The sequence below is a fragment of the Aedes aegypti genome, chromosome 3, assembly GCF_002204515.2.
Source record: "Aedes aegypti strain LVP_AGWG chromosome 3, AaegL5.0 Primary Assembly, whole genome shotgun sequence".
Classification (NCBI taxonomy): Eukaryota; Metazoa; Arthropoda; class Insecta; order Diptera; family Culicidae; genus Aedes; species Aedes aegypti.
The window spans coordinates 280,151,491-280,163,842 of NC_035109.1; the positions used below are offsets into that span (position 1 = coordinate 280,151,491).

Below are 12,352 nucleotides of genomic sequence, written 5' to 3' on the forward strand. Positions count from 1 at the left end.
GTGTTGGGGTCGTTATACGAACTAGAGACCCATGCGCCAAGCCAACTCAACATATAAAACTTTTCGGGGTTAGTACAAATTTGTTCTCCAAAGACAGGCAGCCGATGGTGAAAACAACGCTAATCAAGATATCGTAGGTACGCTTCAATATGTTTGAAACAAATTTTCCCACCGAGCAACGAGACGTTCTCCAACCCTTCTGAGGCAAAGTCAACTCAAAGTAATAATGGTGAGAATTTTCTCGCCAGTAAACGGCGGAAACACCCTCCCGGCTAGATGTGCTTATGAGATGTGAATGATTGTGCTGCGGCAACATAAATGAATATTGAATGAGCCCAGGCGCTGTTTTCCCTGACACGGCCACCTAATATGCAACGAATAAAACAATTATAAGAACGAAGCATTTTCACGGTTCTCAAGAAGCCCCAATGGGAGTGTTGATGGAAGTATGATTGGTGCTGCGTACTTTATAGAATCTACTGGCCAGAACGGTACCTTCATAGTTCACATCATCTCGCGCAACAGACTGATTCGGAGACGTACGTGAATAACTTTGAGCAATTCCTGTCGCAGCATTCTGATTATCGGTAGCTGTAGGGGAGTAGTTACTATAATTGCTGTGGCTACGCTTAGAGGAAACATATTCAGTTGGATAGCGATTGTCGTTAGCGGTGGTTGAGGTTGGTGCGTACTGATTATCTTGATTGGTAGATGCTGTAGGAGCACTAGTTTCTATGCGTTGTGAGAGGAAGTCGAGATTATTCTGGAGGACATCTATTTCCTGCCTGTAGCCGCCACAATGGGGAAGAAAGAAAACATGTGGAAGGAATTAGATTAGTCGATATAGTTACATACCTCAACGTCATTATTTGAAGCCGAAGAATGGTTTGAATCCGCATCCAGCTGTTCGGTGCTGTATTTCCGTTTTTGAAAAGCTGGACTGATTTCCTTGTAATTTGCCCAAACTTGTTTCAGACGTTCCATCAATTCATTATTGGTTTGTCTCAACTCCTTTTTCTCGTTTCTTCAATTTTGAAAAATTATCCAAAGAACAACAATATTTAATAATTATTCTACCAAATCTACTAGCAAAGACTACGTGACATATTCGACAAACAAAAACACACCAACTGTGTATGGACTGGTTCAAAATATGGATACCTGGGAGATTCAAAGTTCTAATGCATAATTCTTGAAGCAAAGACAACAGTTCGATGGTTAGCGTCCTCTAGTCTTCGCACTCCTCCTTTTCGTTGGTTTTTGGTTTGGGGCTGATCCGCACATTCACATCAATCTTAATAGGGTGCCGTTTTGTACAGGCCACGTGCTCTCCGTCCGTAACGTTCGTCCCTTTGCCTTCGGAACCGATTGTGGCCGTCACAAAGGGACGTGAACAGGGGCGTGTACTTGCTGGAAGGTAATTTGCCCCAGGTTGCACTGTTGTTGCTCTGGTCGAGGTCTGTTCCACGTCCTGAGTGGATCGTTGAGGCTGGCTCAACGAAGGAGTGGGGCGAACCTCGCTGGCAGGATTGATGACGCTCGTAGGGATCAGCGGATGAGAATCGAACGCGTTTTTTGAGGGTGCGTCTTCTGGATGCAGTGAAAGGGTAACAGAGGGAAATAGTGAAACACGTGCAAGGACAAAAAACCAAAAACCAAGCGTTAGGAATTGTGTTCTTGTACTAGAAGAATTGGTTTAGCTGATTCAAATAATTTGCAATAACCGATGTTTTAAACTGTGCATTATCCTGAAAAATATGGGTCGATTCATTAGAGCCGAAACAGTAGTTTACGCAACAAGTTGCATAATGATGATTTATACAGCACAAATCATACATTTATACAACGAGGCTGACCGAGTTGGATATTTACAACGAGTGCTGTAAAAATCGAGTTCTGCAACGAGTACGTTACGGGTTAAGATCTACCAAATTGTACTCTTGCTGTATCTGTTCTTGTGAATACTTATAAGTTACGGTCGGAAGAGTATTAGAGAGTAACAAGCCACTAAGACCCACCTATTTGTCCTAGATGATGAGGAGGTCGAAGTGGAAAAATGGCTCAATCAGCTTCTGAGGTTGGTTTCAACGCATGAGACAATTTCTTTCCATGTTCAAGAGTTTATCTTTCGATATCTAGGAGGGAAACGATTCCAAATCAGTGGAGTAGCAGACCTCTTAACTTCTAAAATAAGCTTTTTGTTTCAAGGAATCTAAATGTCTCATGCGATGAAACCTGTTCACAGTTTAAAAAAACGACTTTGAACCTTATAAGTAGAAACAATAATTTGATACGCTAGAGTACCGATGCATGGTCAAAATCAGTATCATTCAACCAGCTTAGTGGCCGAACCTGATTAAGGGGCACGCTTTTGAGAGTTTACTGGTGACAATCTGTTTTCTCAAAAGGTATAAATAGCGGTAACTTTTTCTAAAGAGGCTCTATGCAAAATGGTAAAGAATGATATTTGTATAAAAAACGACTACTTCATTATTTCTCAATAGTAATGGAGTAGAATGACATGCACTAAACAAAGGACACCACAAAAGATCAAAGAAAACTGGTCGCAGTGGTTCATCCCGAACAGAAAAAAATAGGGTATTAGCAATCATATCGGGATGCATTCACCATTATTTTGCATTTTTTTAAAAATGGTTCTGTAATGATTCATTATGTAACTAAAACAGTTGCGTGATGGAAAAGCGTTGCGTAATATTAATTATAAGTTGCGTAATGATTATTACCACATTGCACAATTCAGTGCAGGAGGCCGTTTCATGGCAGATTGGCGTGATAAGAAATTGAAAAAATATTTGTAAAGGTAACCCGGGGCAAGTGAGAATCCGAGGTAAGTGGGACGTTCCGTCATAACTCACTTAAGCAAAGTTTTTCATGGGGGTATTCTTCTAGCAAGTTGAACCTACAATAACAAGGAATGTTATTTATTGTTTTTTTTTACCATGTGCTTCATGTAGGGGGAGATCCCCCAGTACCGGACAGCACCCAATACCGGACAAAGTTCGAAAATTGAGAAATCATGATCCAATCAAGATGGTGTATTAGAAGAAAAGGAAGCTATAATGGAGAGTAATGTTTGCGTAGAATATCACATCCTTGAAATATGCTTGACTTTTTAAAAAAGTAGAGATGAATGAAAATTTTTAAAAATTTGACGTATCGCCCTAAATTTAAGCCTAATTAGTAATTATTTTTAACATGGCAAAATAATTTAAAACACGCAAGCATGATCGCATATAATCATAATTTGAAAGTGTGAATGTATTTTGTACCATATTTAAACTAAATATGATCAAACTACAATTTTGGTCTAGCACCTCCTGTCCCCCAGTTTCGGACAGTTTGATTTGTTACATGATATCTTTGTAATTTTCGCACCAGTGACTCAAAATACATTCGTTTTTCATGGATTTCATCGATCCTGGTATCGAACATGCAATAAAAATAAGAAGAATGAAAATTCAGAACAACATATAAAAAATGTTGTTTTTCGTCATATATGAAAGAGGTTTTTTGATGACCAACTTGCAGACTTAGTAAAGCTCAAATTATTCTTGTGAAAGTTGCAAATGCATTGAATTATTGATAAAATACTATTCCTGAAGTAAAAACATTCGATGATATACAATTTTTTAGAATTCGGGACATTTCCAGATCGTGTCCGGTATTGGGAGCCACCTTTTATGATACGTCAATTTGGTACTAAAATACATCATCAAAATACAATGTGAAAATTCATATTTATATTTCCATATTTATTTTTGTACGCTACAATAATGATAATATTTATCATAATTGGGCACCAAGACCACAAAAAATCAATAGTTTTTTAGTTATGATTTTAGAAGCTTAGGTGTCCGGTACTGGGGGATCTCCCCCTAACAGTTGTCAATTCTGCACCATTTTCAACTTGCATGATAAATTGTGACACGTTCCACGTCTTGCATTGACTCGCAAAAAATAAATGTGTTATAAATCGAATTTCTATCAGTAAGCTACAATTTTCAATATTATTACAAGCTGCGATAACCGGTATTTTGTTTTCATTTTCTATGAAATTTTCAACGGTCTAACATACCACAAAATATCTTAATACCCAGGGTAAGAGGGACTTGTCAAAACAAAAACCAAAATTAAAACTTTTTCTACACGTTTCAAACATTTTCCTAGAGATTAGCACTAAAACATTCAAACAAATGATTTTTATTGAAAAATATCAATCTCAAATTACGTAGTTGCATGAAAAAAAGAAAAAAGTGTGTAATTCTTCTATATTTTTTAATTTTCGAAATACGAATTTAAAATTGAACAAATTTTGAAATGCATCATGAGAACGAATACTTTTCTATTATAATTGAACTTTATTTGTTATTTCCAACAAATTTAGTAGTTACGGAAAACAATTCCATCCCATTAAGTGGTTTTCTGCCATGCATAACAGAAAATATTTATAATTTCTACAATTATTGGAAGTTTATGTGCTTATTTTTAATTAATAACTTATAAGTGATATATTTTGAACATGTTTTATTCATGGGGTAAGACACTCATTAATATTGGTATTAATATCCGTTAATACGGATTAATATATATTATTTTTATGATATCATCGAGTTACCTACGATTTTCCTAAAGACATCTGACAGAAGTATCTTGAAATTAAGTCAATGGTGGGGGTTTATAAACAAGAGGCTAGGGGTTGTTGATTGTATGTCTTGCCGATCTGACATACCATAGGAGACTAATTGCATCGGACTCGAGTTGCGGAATGGCCCAGAAATCGTAGAAAGATGTGGGGCTTCGATGACAATGGAGCCTCACTGAATGTGATGCATCGTACAGGTGCCATTCTCCTTCTAGTCAGACTACCAGATGGATGTTGGCATCAAACAGTGTGGTCTATGTTGCATCGGACGGATTTCTCATATATTTTGCTTAGACGATCTGACGATAAACACAACTTATTTTTTAATATAAATAATCAATTTGCCATGGCAACTCAGGCAACAGGCAAACAGCAAAACTCTATGCATACTTGATAATCTTCTCAATATCAATATTAGTATTATTAGGCTGATACAAATATTTATTTTCTTTTTATGCCCCCCCCCCCTTCGAAAATCCGAAAATTTTGAAGGGGAAATAAAAAAGATTCATCAATTTTTTGACATCAGTTAGGTTTTTTCAATTTACAAAGTAAAAAACAAGTAAAATAATGATCCAGAGGACGATTTAAAACAGTTTAACAACTATCATTAGAGAACATTCGAAAAAATAACTTTTTTTTCATTTTTATTTTTTTGTTCCTTATTTATTTTTAACCCCCCCCCCCCCTCGTACCTTCCAAGTGGTCTCGGACATAAAAGAAATTTAATATTTGTATCAGCCTTAATAAATATTAATATTTTAATACTGGATCTAGTGTCCTGCCCCATGGTTTTATTCCTTTTACGCTTTTATTGAGGAATTTTCAGTTAATATTGAGTGTGATGTGACATACTATTTAATAAACGTTTTCTTCCTAAAGCGTTACGTATTTTATGGTTGATCCCTTATATTCATAAAAAATGTACCCAAAATTAAAAATCTATGAATAATCAATTCTATTATTGTAATAAGTCAACCATTACAACCATTATTGATGTGGACTGACGCAAAAAACTGGATGTGTCCCACTTGCCCCGTTTAGCGAGGCAACTGCGTCTTATGGCTCATTTGAAAATTTTCTTTTTTCAAAAGTTTTCACAATTTCGAAATTATTCGAACAATTTTATGCACACATGAGTATGTATGTTGCAAAATGTGATTGTGTGGTTGGATTTGAAAAATATTATCATTTGAAAGTTTTATTGGACGATTTGTTTGAACTATCGTTTTTTTAGGTCCCACTTGTCCCGGGGTATCTCATATTTCTGCGCTAGCTAGTCTATAGCACATCGAATCTTGCTTATCAGTATCCAATTTATCTACCTCATCAAGAGACCACTGTCGACTCGATAATATTAAATAGGTCAATGGGTTGAATTCAATGAACACTGAGAAAATTGAGAATATCTCTCACTTATCGCTCTCTGTTACCATGTTCCGCAACACATCATGAGAGGCTGTTTATCATCTTCTGCTACAACTATGATTTTATCGGGGGAATAACAGTGCATCATAAAACCCATCTAAACAAGCTGCAAACCTGGGGGCACTATTGCTATAGGATGTTCGGGAATTGTTAATTATGTCAGTAAAAAAACACCTCCCCCCAATGATAAATAAGCAAGAAAAACGGATTTTTTGATCGCCTCTCTCTTTGAGGCTCTCGTTCGCTGCTCGTATTTACCAACTTGCGAAACACTGTCGATCATGGACCGATACAGATGGAATGTGTTTCTTCGCTTGCTTTGATCGTGCTTCAAAATCAAATGAGAACCAATACTGAAAAGCCTGAATAGGCTTTTATATAACTTCCACTTTATCATAAAAGTACCATAGGGTAAGGTAGGGCAAAGGTTCGAACTTGATGGAATAATTAATATTTCCAGAAAAAATCTATAGCTGTTGAAAACAAATAAATACCACACAGTGAACCTTAAAGATATTGACTAAAACTTTCCTGCACAAACTTGTGTCAAAATGTTTACCCATATATTTACGAACTTTACACCCGCTAATTCGTAATTTCCACCCACTATGGGTGTAAATGGTTTCTAAGCATTTATGTCAAATCTAATGCACCTCAAAGTTACCCAAAATAACAATTTTTAAGTCTAAAACAAAAAATAGCCATAACTTTTTCAAATCTCAATCGATATTTGGAGTGGAAGTCTCTCACATGAATAGCCTTCGAACCACCCAAAACATTCAAATCTTTTGTTTTGAATTGAGGTAGAAATTTGGAAAAGAAACCTTTTTCCCCCTTCTAACTTTTGCCCCTCTTTACTCTATTGTTTTATTTTTCCTAGGCTATTCATTTGCATTTGACATTGGTACAATGCCCTCGTCTGCCGTACATACGTAGCCTTGCTACCTACCATCTAAGTGTTCCATGTTCACGACATTCGGGTGTTCGCCGAAGTGCTTCACCCACCTTTCAATTACCTTAAATCTAAACTTCAACACCACCTTAAGATGACTCATTCCGGCTCGTAGCCAGGAAGCGGAATGTGATGGATTTCTTAAAGAATTGCACGTCTTCTGAAAGTGATACAGCTGCTCCACTCAAGCTCTTCCGAGTGGCGCTGCTTCTGTTTCTATCGCTGCACGTTTTGATGGGATTGCATCGACCGCACTGAGCTATGAAAAATCATCGATTGTGCTACTTTTCCCCGAATGTCGTTTCCCCGAATGTCGGTTCCCCGAACGTCAGTTTCCCAAATGACCCGTTTCCCCGAATGCCATTTCTCCGAATGGCCCGTTTCCCCGAAAAGTGGCTGCAATTGAAATAGGTGCTAGAATAGTTTTCAGTAGTGGGATGGTAAATTAAAAGAACGATAAGCAAACAAAAGAAGGAGGTATTTGGTCTTTCTCGACTATATACATGTTGCCAAAACCACTGAGCACGGTAAAACTCGTAAGAACCGCCAATTAAATAAAGAAGCGTGCATATCAGATGACCAGTACGCTCACCATCCTGAAATGTATGAAGATATGACAAATATGCGCGCCAAAATCCATTTCGGGGAAATGGGCTATTCGGGGAAACGGGATATTCGGGGAACTGGCATTCGGGAAACTGGCGTTCGGGGAAACGACATTCGGGGAAAAGTAGCACAACCAAAATCATCAGCTTTCTTGGAAAGCTTATAGCCTAATAATTAGCAACGTTTGACAGTGTGCAAAATGGCGTGAAAATATCAGTCAAAAACTCCAGCCCAGCTGGGGACTTCGATAGGGTAATAGAATTTCATGCCCGCTGTTCAATATCGCACTAGAATGTGTCATGCAGAGCCGGATTGAATAGCTGAGATACGATTTTCACAAGATGAAGCCAATCGATCATTAAAGGTAGTTTTTGGCAGTGCTCATCGCATTAAAACATAGGCGTTACTGTATATGGGATTTAACATTGTGACAGTATTTCTGTTCTGTCAAACACACAAGGCTACGGTGGCGCTATCTATGCTTTCCATAGCGGCCGTTTTAGTTATTTTAATGATCCATTTGTTTGCTTCGCGGACGATATGTATGGTAATTTACGGCTTTGTCACCATTCGACTATTAGGCCGGAACAAATCTTAAAATCTTCTTTTGTCACCTTCCATCAAAATGTGTCAAGGGGGGGGCAAAAACTAATAAAATGGAATTCAGGGAAAGACATCATTTTTAGGGGCCCAGATAGCCGTAGCGGTAAACGTGCAGAGCTATTCAGCAGGACCAAGCTGAGGGTCGTGGGTTCGAATCCCACCGGTCAAGGATCTTTTCGAGTTGGAAATTTTCTCGACTTCCCAGGGCATAGAGTATCTTCGTACCTGCCACACGAAATACGCATGCAAAAATGGTCATTGGCATAGTAAGCTCTCAGTTAATAACTGTGGAAGTGCTCATAAGAACACTAAGCTGAGAAGCAGGCTCTGTCCCAGTGGGGACGTAACGCCAGAAAGAAGAAGAAGAAGAACATCATTTTTCAATTCATATATCCGTAAAATCAAAATGTTTGAATACAAAATGCTACAAAATGTGTTCATTGCACTACATTTTTTATTCTTACCATCGATCGCATAACATTTTTCATAAAACGGTTTTCAAGTGGTACTCTAGCTATTAACAATTTCAAGAAGACTGCGAAAATGTTGCACCTATATACAATTTGAAATCATATTCAGATTATTTCAATTTGGTCCAACATGTATGTAATATTCCCGGTCTTTTCATTATGGAAATTTCCTTGACTTTCCAGGGCGTTAAAGGTCATCGTACCTGCCGCATGATATACGAATGCGAAAATGGCAACTTTGGCACTAAAAGCTCTCAGTTAATAACTGTGGAAGTGCTCATAAAGGATGGTACACAAATTATGTCACGCTAAATTTAAACTTTTTTGACCCCCCCCCCCTTTGTCACACTTTTTGTATGAGTCCTCCGAAAATTGTGTAAGGCTTGTCACGCTTGGCTCGACCGCCTCCCCCCCCCCTTGGAGCGTGACGTAATTTGTGCATGACCCCTAAGAACACTAAGCTAAGCTGAGAAGCAGGCTCTGTTCCAGTGGGGACGTAATTTATTTATTTATTTATTTATTTATTTACGTAATGCCAAGAAGAAGAATTCATGTAAATCATAAAAAATCTATTTTCATAGGCCACACTGTTACAGTAAAACAAACAAATTAAGGACTTGTAATCCATTAAGACATGTTATCTCATGTAATACAGTAAAGACAAATATAAAAACACTGAAAATAAGATAATTTATTTATTTTCCCCTTCTGACTTTTTGAAAATTTTGAAGGGGGAGGAGACAAAAGTAAAACTTCAAATTTGTTCCGGCCTTATCGGCAACCAAATTTGAAACGCTAAATACATAGCAATTTTCTTTCAAAACACACATATGAAAACATTCAGATGATTTTTTGTTCTGTCAGCTTCCTGCCGACGAGATTTCCGAGACTGACAAAAACAATTTCGCCGGAGATGTCATCGAATGAAAACGTCTAAAATGCGACTGCTTTAGAGCTGCCGAATAGATTTACCTGCAGTTCTTATGGGAAGAGAATGAGGCTGCTGACACTAGTCGCACTGACAAAAGATGATCGAAGCGTTGTAAATAAAAATGTTTCCAAAATAATCTTACCAAGTCTGTTGGTGTGAATCGATAGAGGAAGTCAAAGAAATTTCTATATCGAAAAGATCCTGGACCGATCGGGAATCGAACTCAGACACCTGCAGCATGGTTTTGCTTTGTAGCCGTTGACGTTACCACTTGGTCTAAGAAATTTTTCCTTCCTTCCTCTTGGCATTACGTCCCCAACGTCTGGAACTGACCCAGACAACCAGAAATCGCTTAAAAGTTCATGTAATAAAATAAAAATATATAAATTACATCAAACGCGCAAAAAACGGTAGATGAAATCGTCAGATTGATGAGTTTCCTTGCATTTTATGAATTCATTTGTACATTTTGTTTCGTCCCGTACACTCGTACAAAGTAAGTCCAATCAATCCGTAGCAGCTGTCAAATCAAAATAACTTATCATAAGTTAAGTCGCATAAGATTACCGATTAGTTCGGTAGAAAATGCATACACTCGCATTGTAAGCCATTTTTCATCACATAATACATGCACGTATATCGCCTCCACTTTTGTACGTAGAAGGCCTTTTCGCGACATCCTATGTATGAAGTTTTGCACATGTAATCCTCGCATAACGCAAAAGGTGAATTGGTGATACGTACATTTTGGTTGTCTGTGGAGCCCGATTCTTAGCGTAGAAGTGCTATGGTGCTATTATTATTCAAAGTATAAAATTTCAAAAAATGTAAAGTATTGAAACATGATTTTACTTGAACCGAGATTGGCGAAGACGGTTCCCTTTCTTTACAGCTATCCTTTGTTTGGGTGAAAGAAGTCAAGCTCAAATGATTTAAAAAAATACCAAGCTTCAAATAAACGTTTGTATTCCCAGAGACAACAATGAAAAATTAAACTAAATCAATGTTAATGCGGTGTTTTACGAGTTTGAAGCTTGTATGACGAAATAGCCAAATGTATGCAAAAAGGCATGGTTCCAGATCGTTGTCAATAGGTAATGTGCTAAATATCTATTGATCATCAAATTTTCTTGTACAACAAATTAGTTTAAGATCTTTTCTATGCATTGAAGGATCATCCTTACAAAGAGAAATCATGCTCGTTGACATTGGAATTACTATAATTTCATAGGTTTTCTGCTTTCTGCTACCCTTTTATGAAAATTTTCAAACTTTTTGTGTATATTAAATTGGCTTTCCATTAGAAAACAGCACAAAACATAAGTTGAAAACATGCATGAGGCTAGCAACACTGTTTAAGAAGAATTAAGAAAAGATCGAAATCATAAACCTTGAGCGGAATAGATAAATATAGGGTGCAGAGCTACATGGGCACTTCCATGATTCACTTTGGCATGGGGGATTTTTCTCAGCCAGATCGTCTGAATCTTTGCAATAAGAAGCTCTTCAATAGGACGCATATTGTAGCCAAATATGAGCTCGGTAGCTTTAAAAAAACCCCACTGCCGAAGTGAATCAAAAGTGCCAAGAATAGGATCTGGCTCCTGATGCTTAGCAACATAGGAATTCTCTTCAACTGTAATCCAGTTTTTCATGAAGGGTTTGAATTGTTTTCGTAACTGGCAACACTGCTCAAGCGAAATCGACAGAACTCGATGTTTCAAATTTCTGCATTCTATTTAAGTCGAATCTTGAGCAAAATTCAAGTACTGTAAAACGGAGTAACTTTGATATTTTTTCGAAGAAAACTTGTGCATGCTGTTCCAAAGAATTATAGTTTATTATTGTTTTAATTATATTTTTAAAACAAGAACTGGCATCCTAGCTATCGATTGCAATTGATAGATTGCCAAAAGATTTATTTGAAATGGATTTATAATTTTTCATATAATCGCAAAGTCGGGTTTCTGATTTGGGGTAACTTTGATAGTAGAGTATAAATCGAACAAAATTGAATGAATTACGTAACATTTGTAGGCAGCGCCGGATTCACAAATGTGGAGGCCCGGGGCCATTACCTCGTGGGGGCCCTTTGCCCAGAAAAAAAACATTTTGATACTTTAGCATAGTCTAGATATTTGTAATGTTTTTATAAGGTTTTCATTCCCAGAGTCAAACTATTTTATAACGTTGAAAAATACTTTAAACCCTCTATGAATTAAAGAATTTGAAATTTAAGTTAATGTATTTAAATTCAATGTTTTTTGGCGCTTATTCATCGACAACAAAATTCGTTTGATGATTCTCTTCTTATGAACCTTTATTCAAATAGGGTCCTAAAGCACTATCCCAAATTTAGTGCCAAACGCTTAAGTTTAGGCCAAAAACACATGTTTACTCAATTTTTTAATGTATTTCGTTTGTTAAAGTCCAAAAACATTTTTTTAATGTTTTTTTAGATTTTGTTACACCACTTAGCTTAAACTCAAATTTTGGGTGTATTTTGTTTTCCGTGTCCCTTCCGAAATGTCAGATAGGGACAACTCCAGTGTTAAAACTAAAAGCCTTGTGGCATTTTTGTCGACAAAGGTTATATTCTTCAGATGAACGAAACAAAATTCTTGGACAAATTCCTTAGAAAACTTCTTGGAGGAATTCCACAAGAAATAATAACTTAATCTTCGGAATTATTTCTGAAT

At 37.0% G+C, this 12,352-nt stretch overlaps 1 protein-coding gene across 4 annotated transcripts in view; it reads right to left on the reverse strand.

Moving 5' to 3' along the window:
* Positions 1 to 12,352, reverse strand: part of LOC5577485 (serologically defined colon cancer antigen 8 homolog) — a 55,153-nt gene that overhangs the window by 10,147 nt on the left and 32,654 nt on the right. For 2 of the 4 annotated variants that reach the window (XM_021851649.1, XM_021851651.1), the window contains exon 10: positions 856 to 1,024. In XM_021851649.1, coding sequence (XP_021707341.1) covers positions 856 to 1,024 — 169 coding nt within the window. Of the gene's footprint in view, positions 1 to 495; positions 786 to 855; positions 1,025 to 1,169; positions 1,591 to 12,352 lie in introns of those variants that run through there. The other 2 variants (XM_021851650.1, XM_021851652.1) reach the window with 2 other exon arrangements.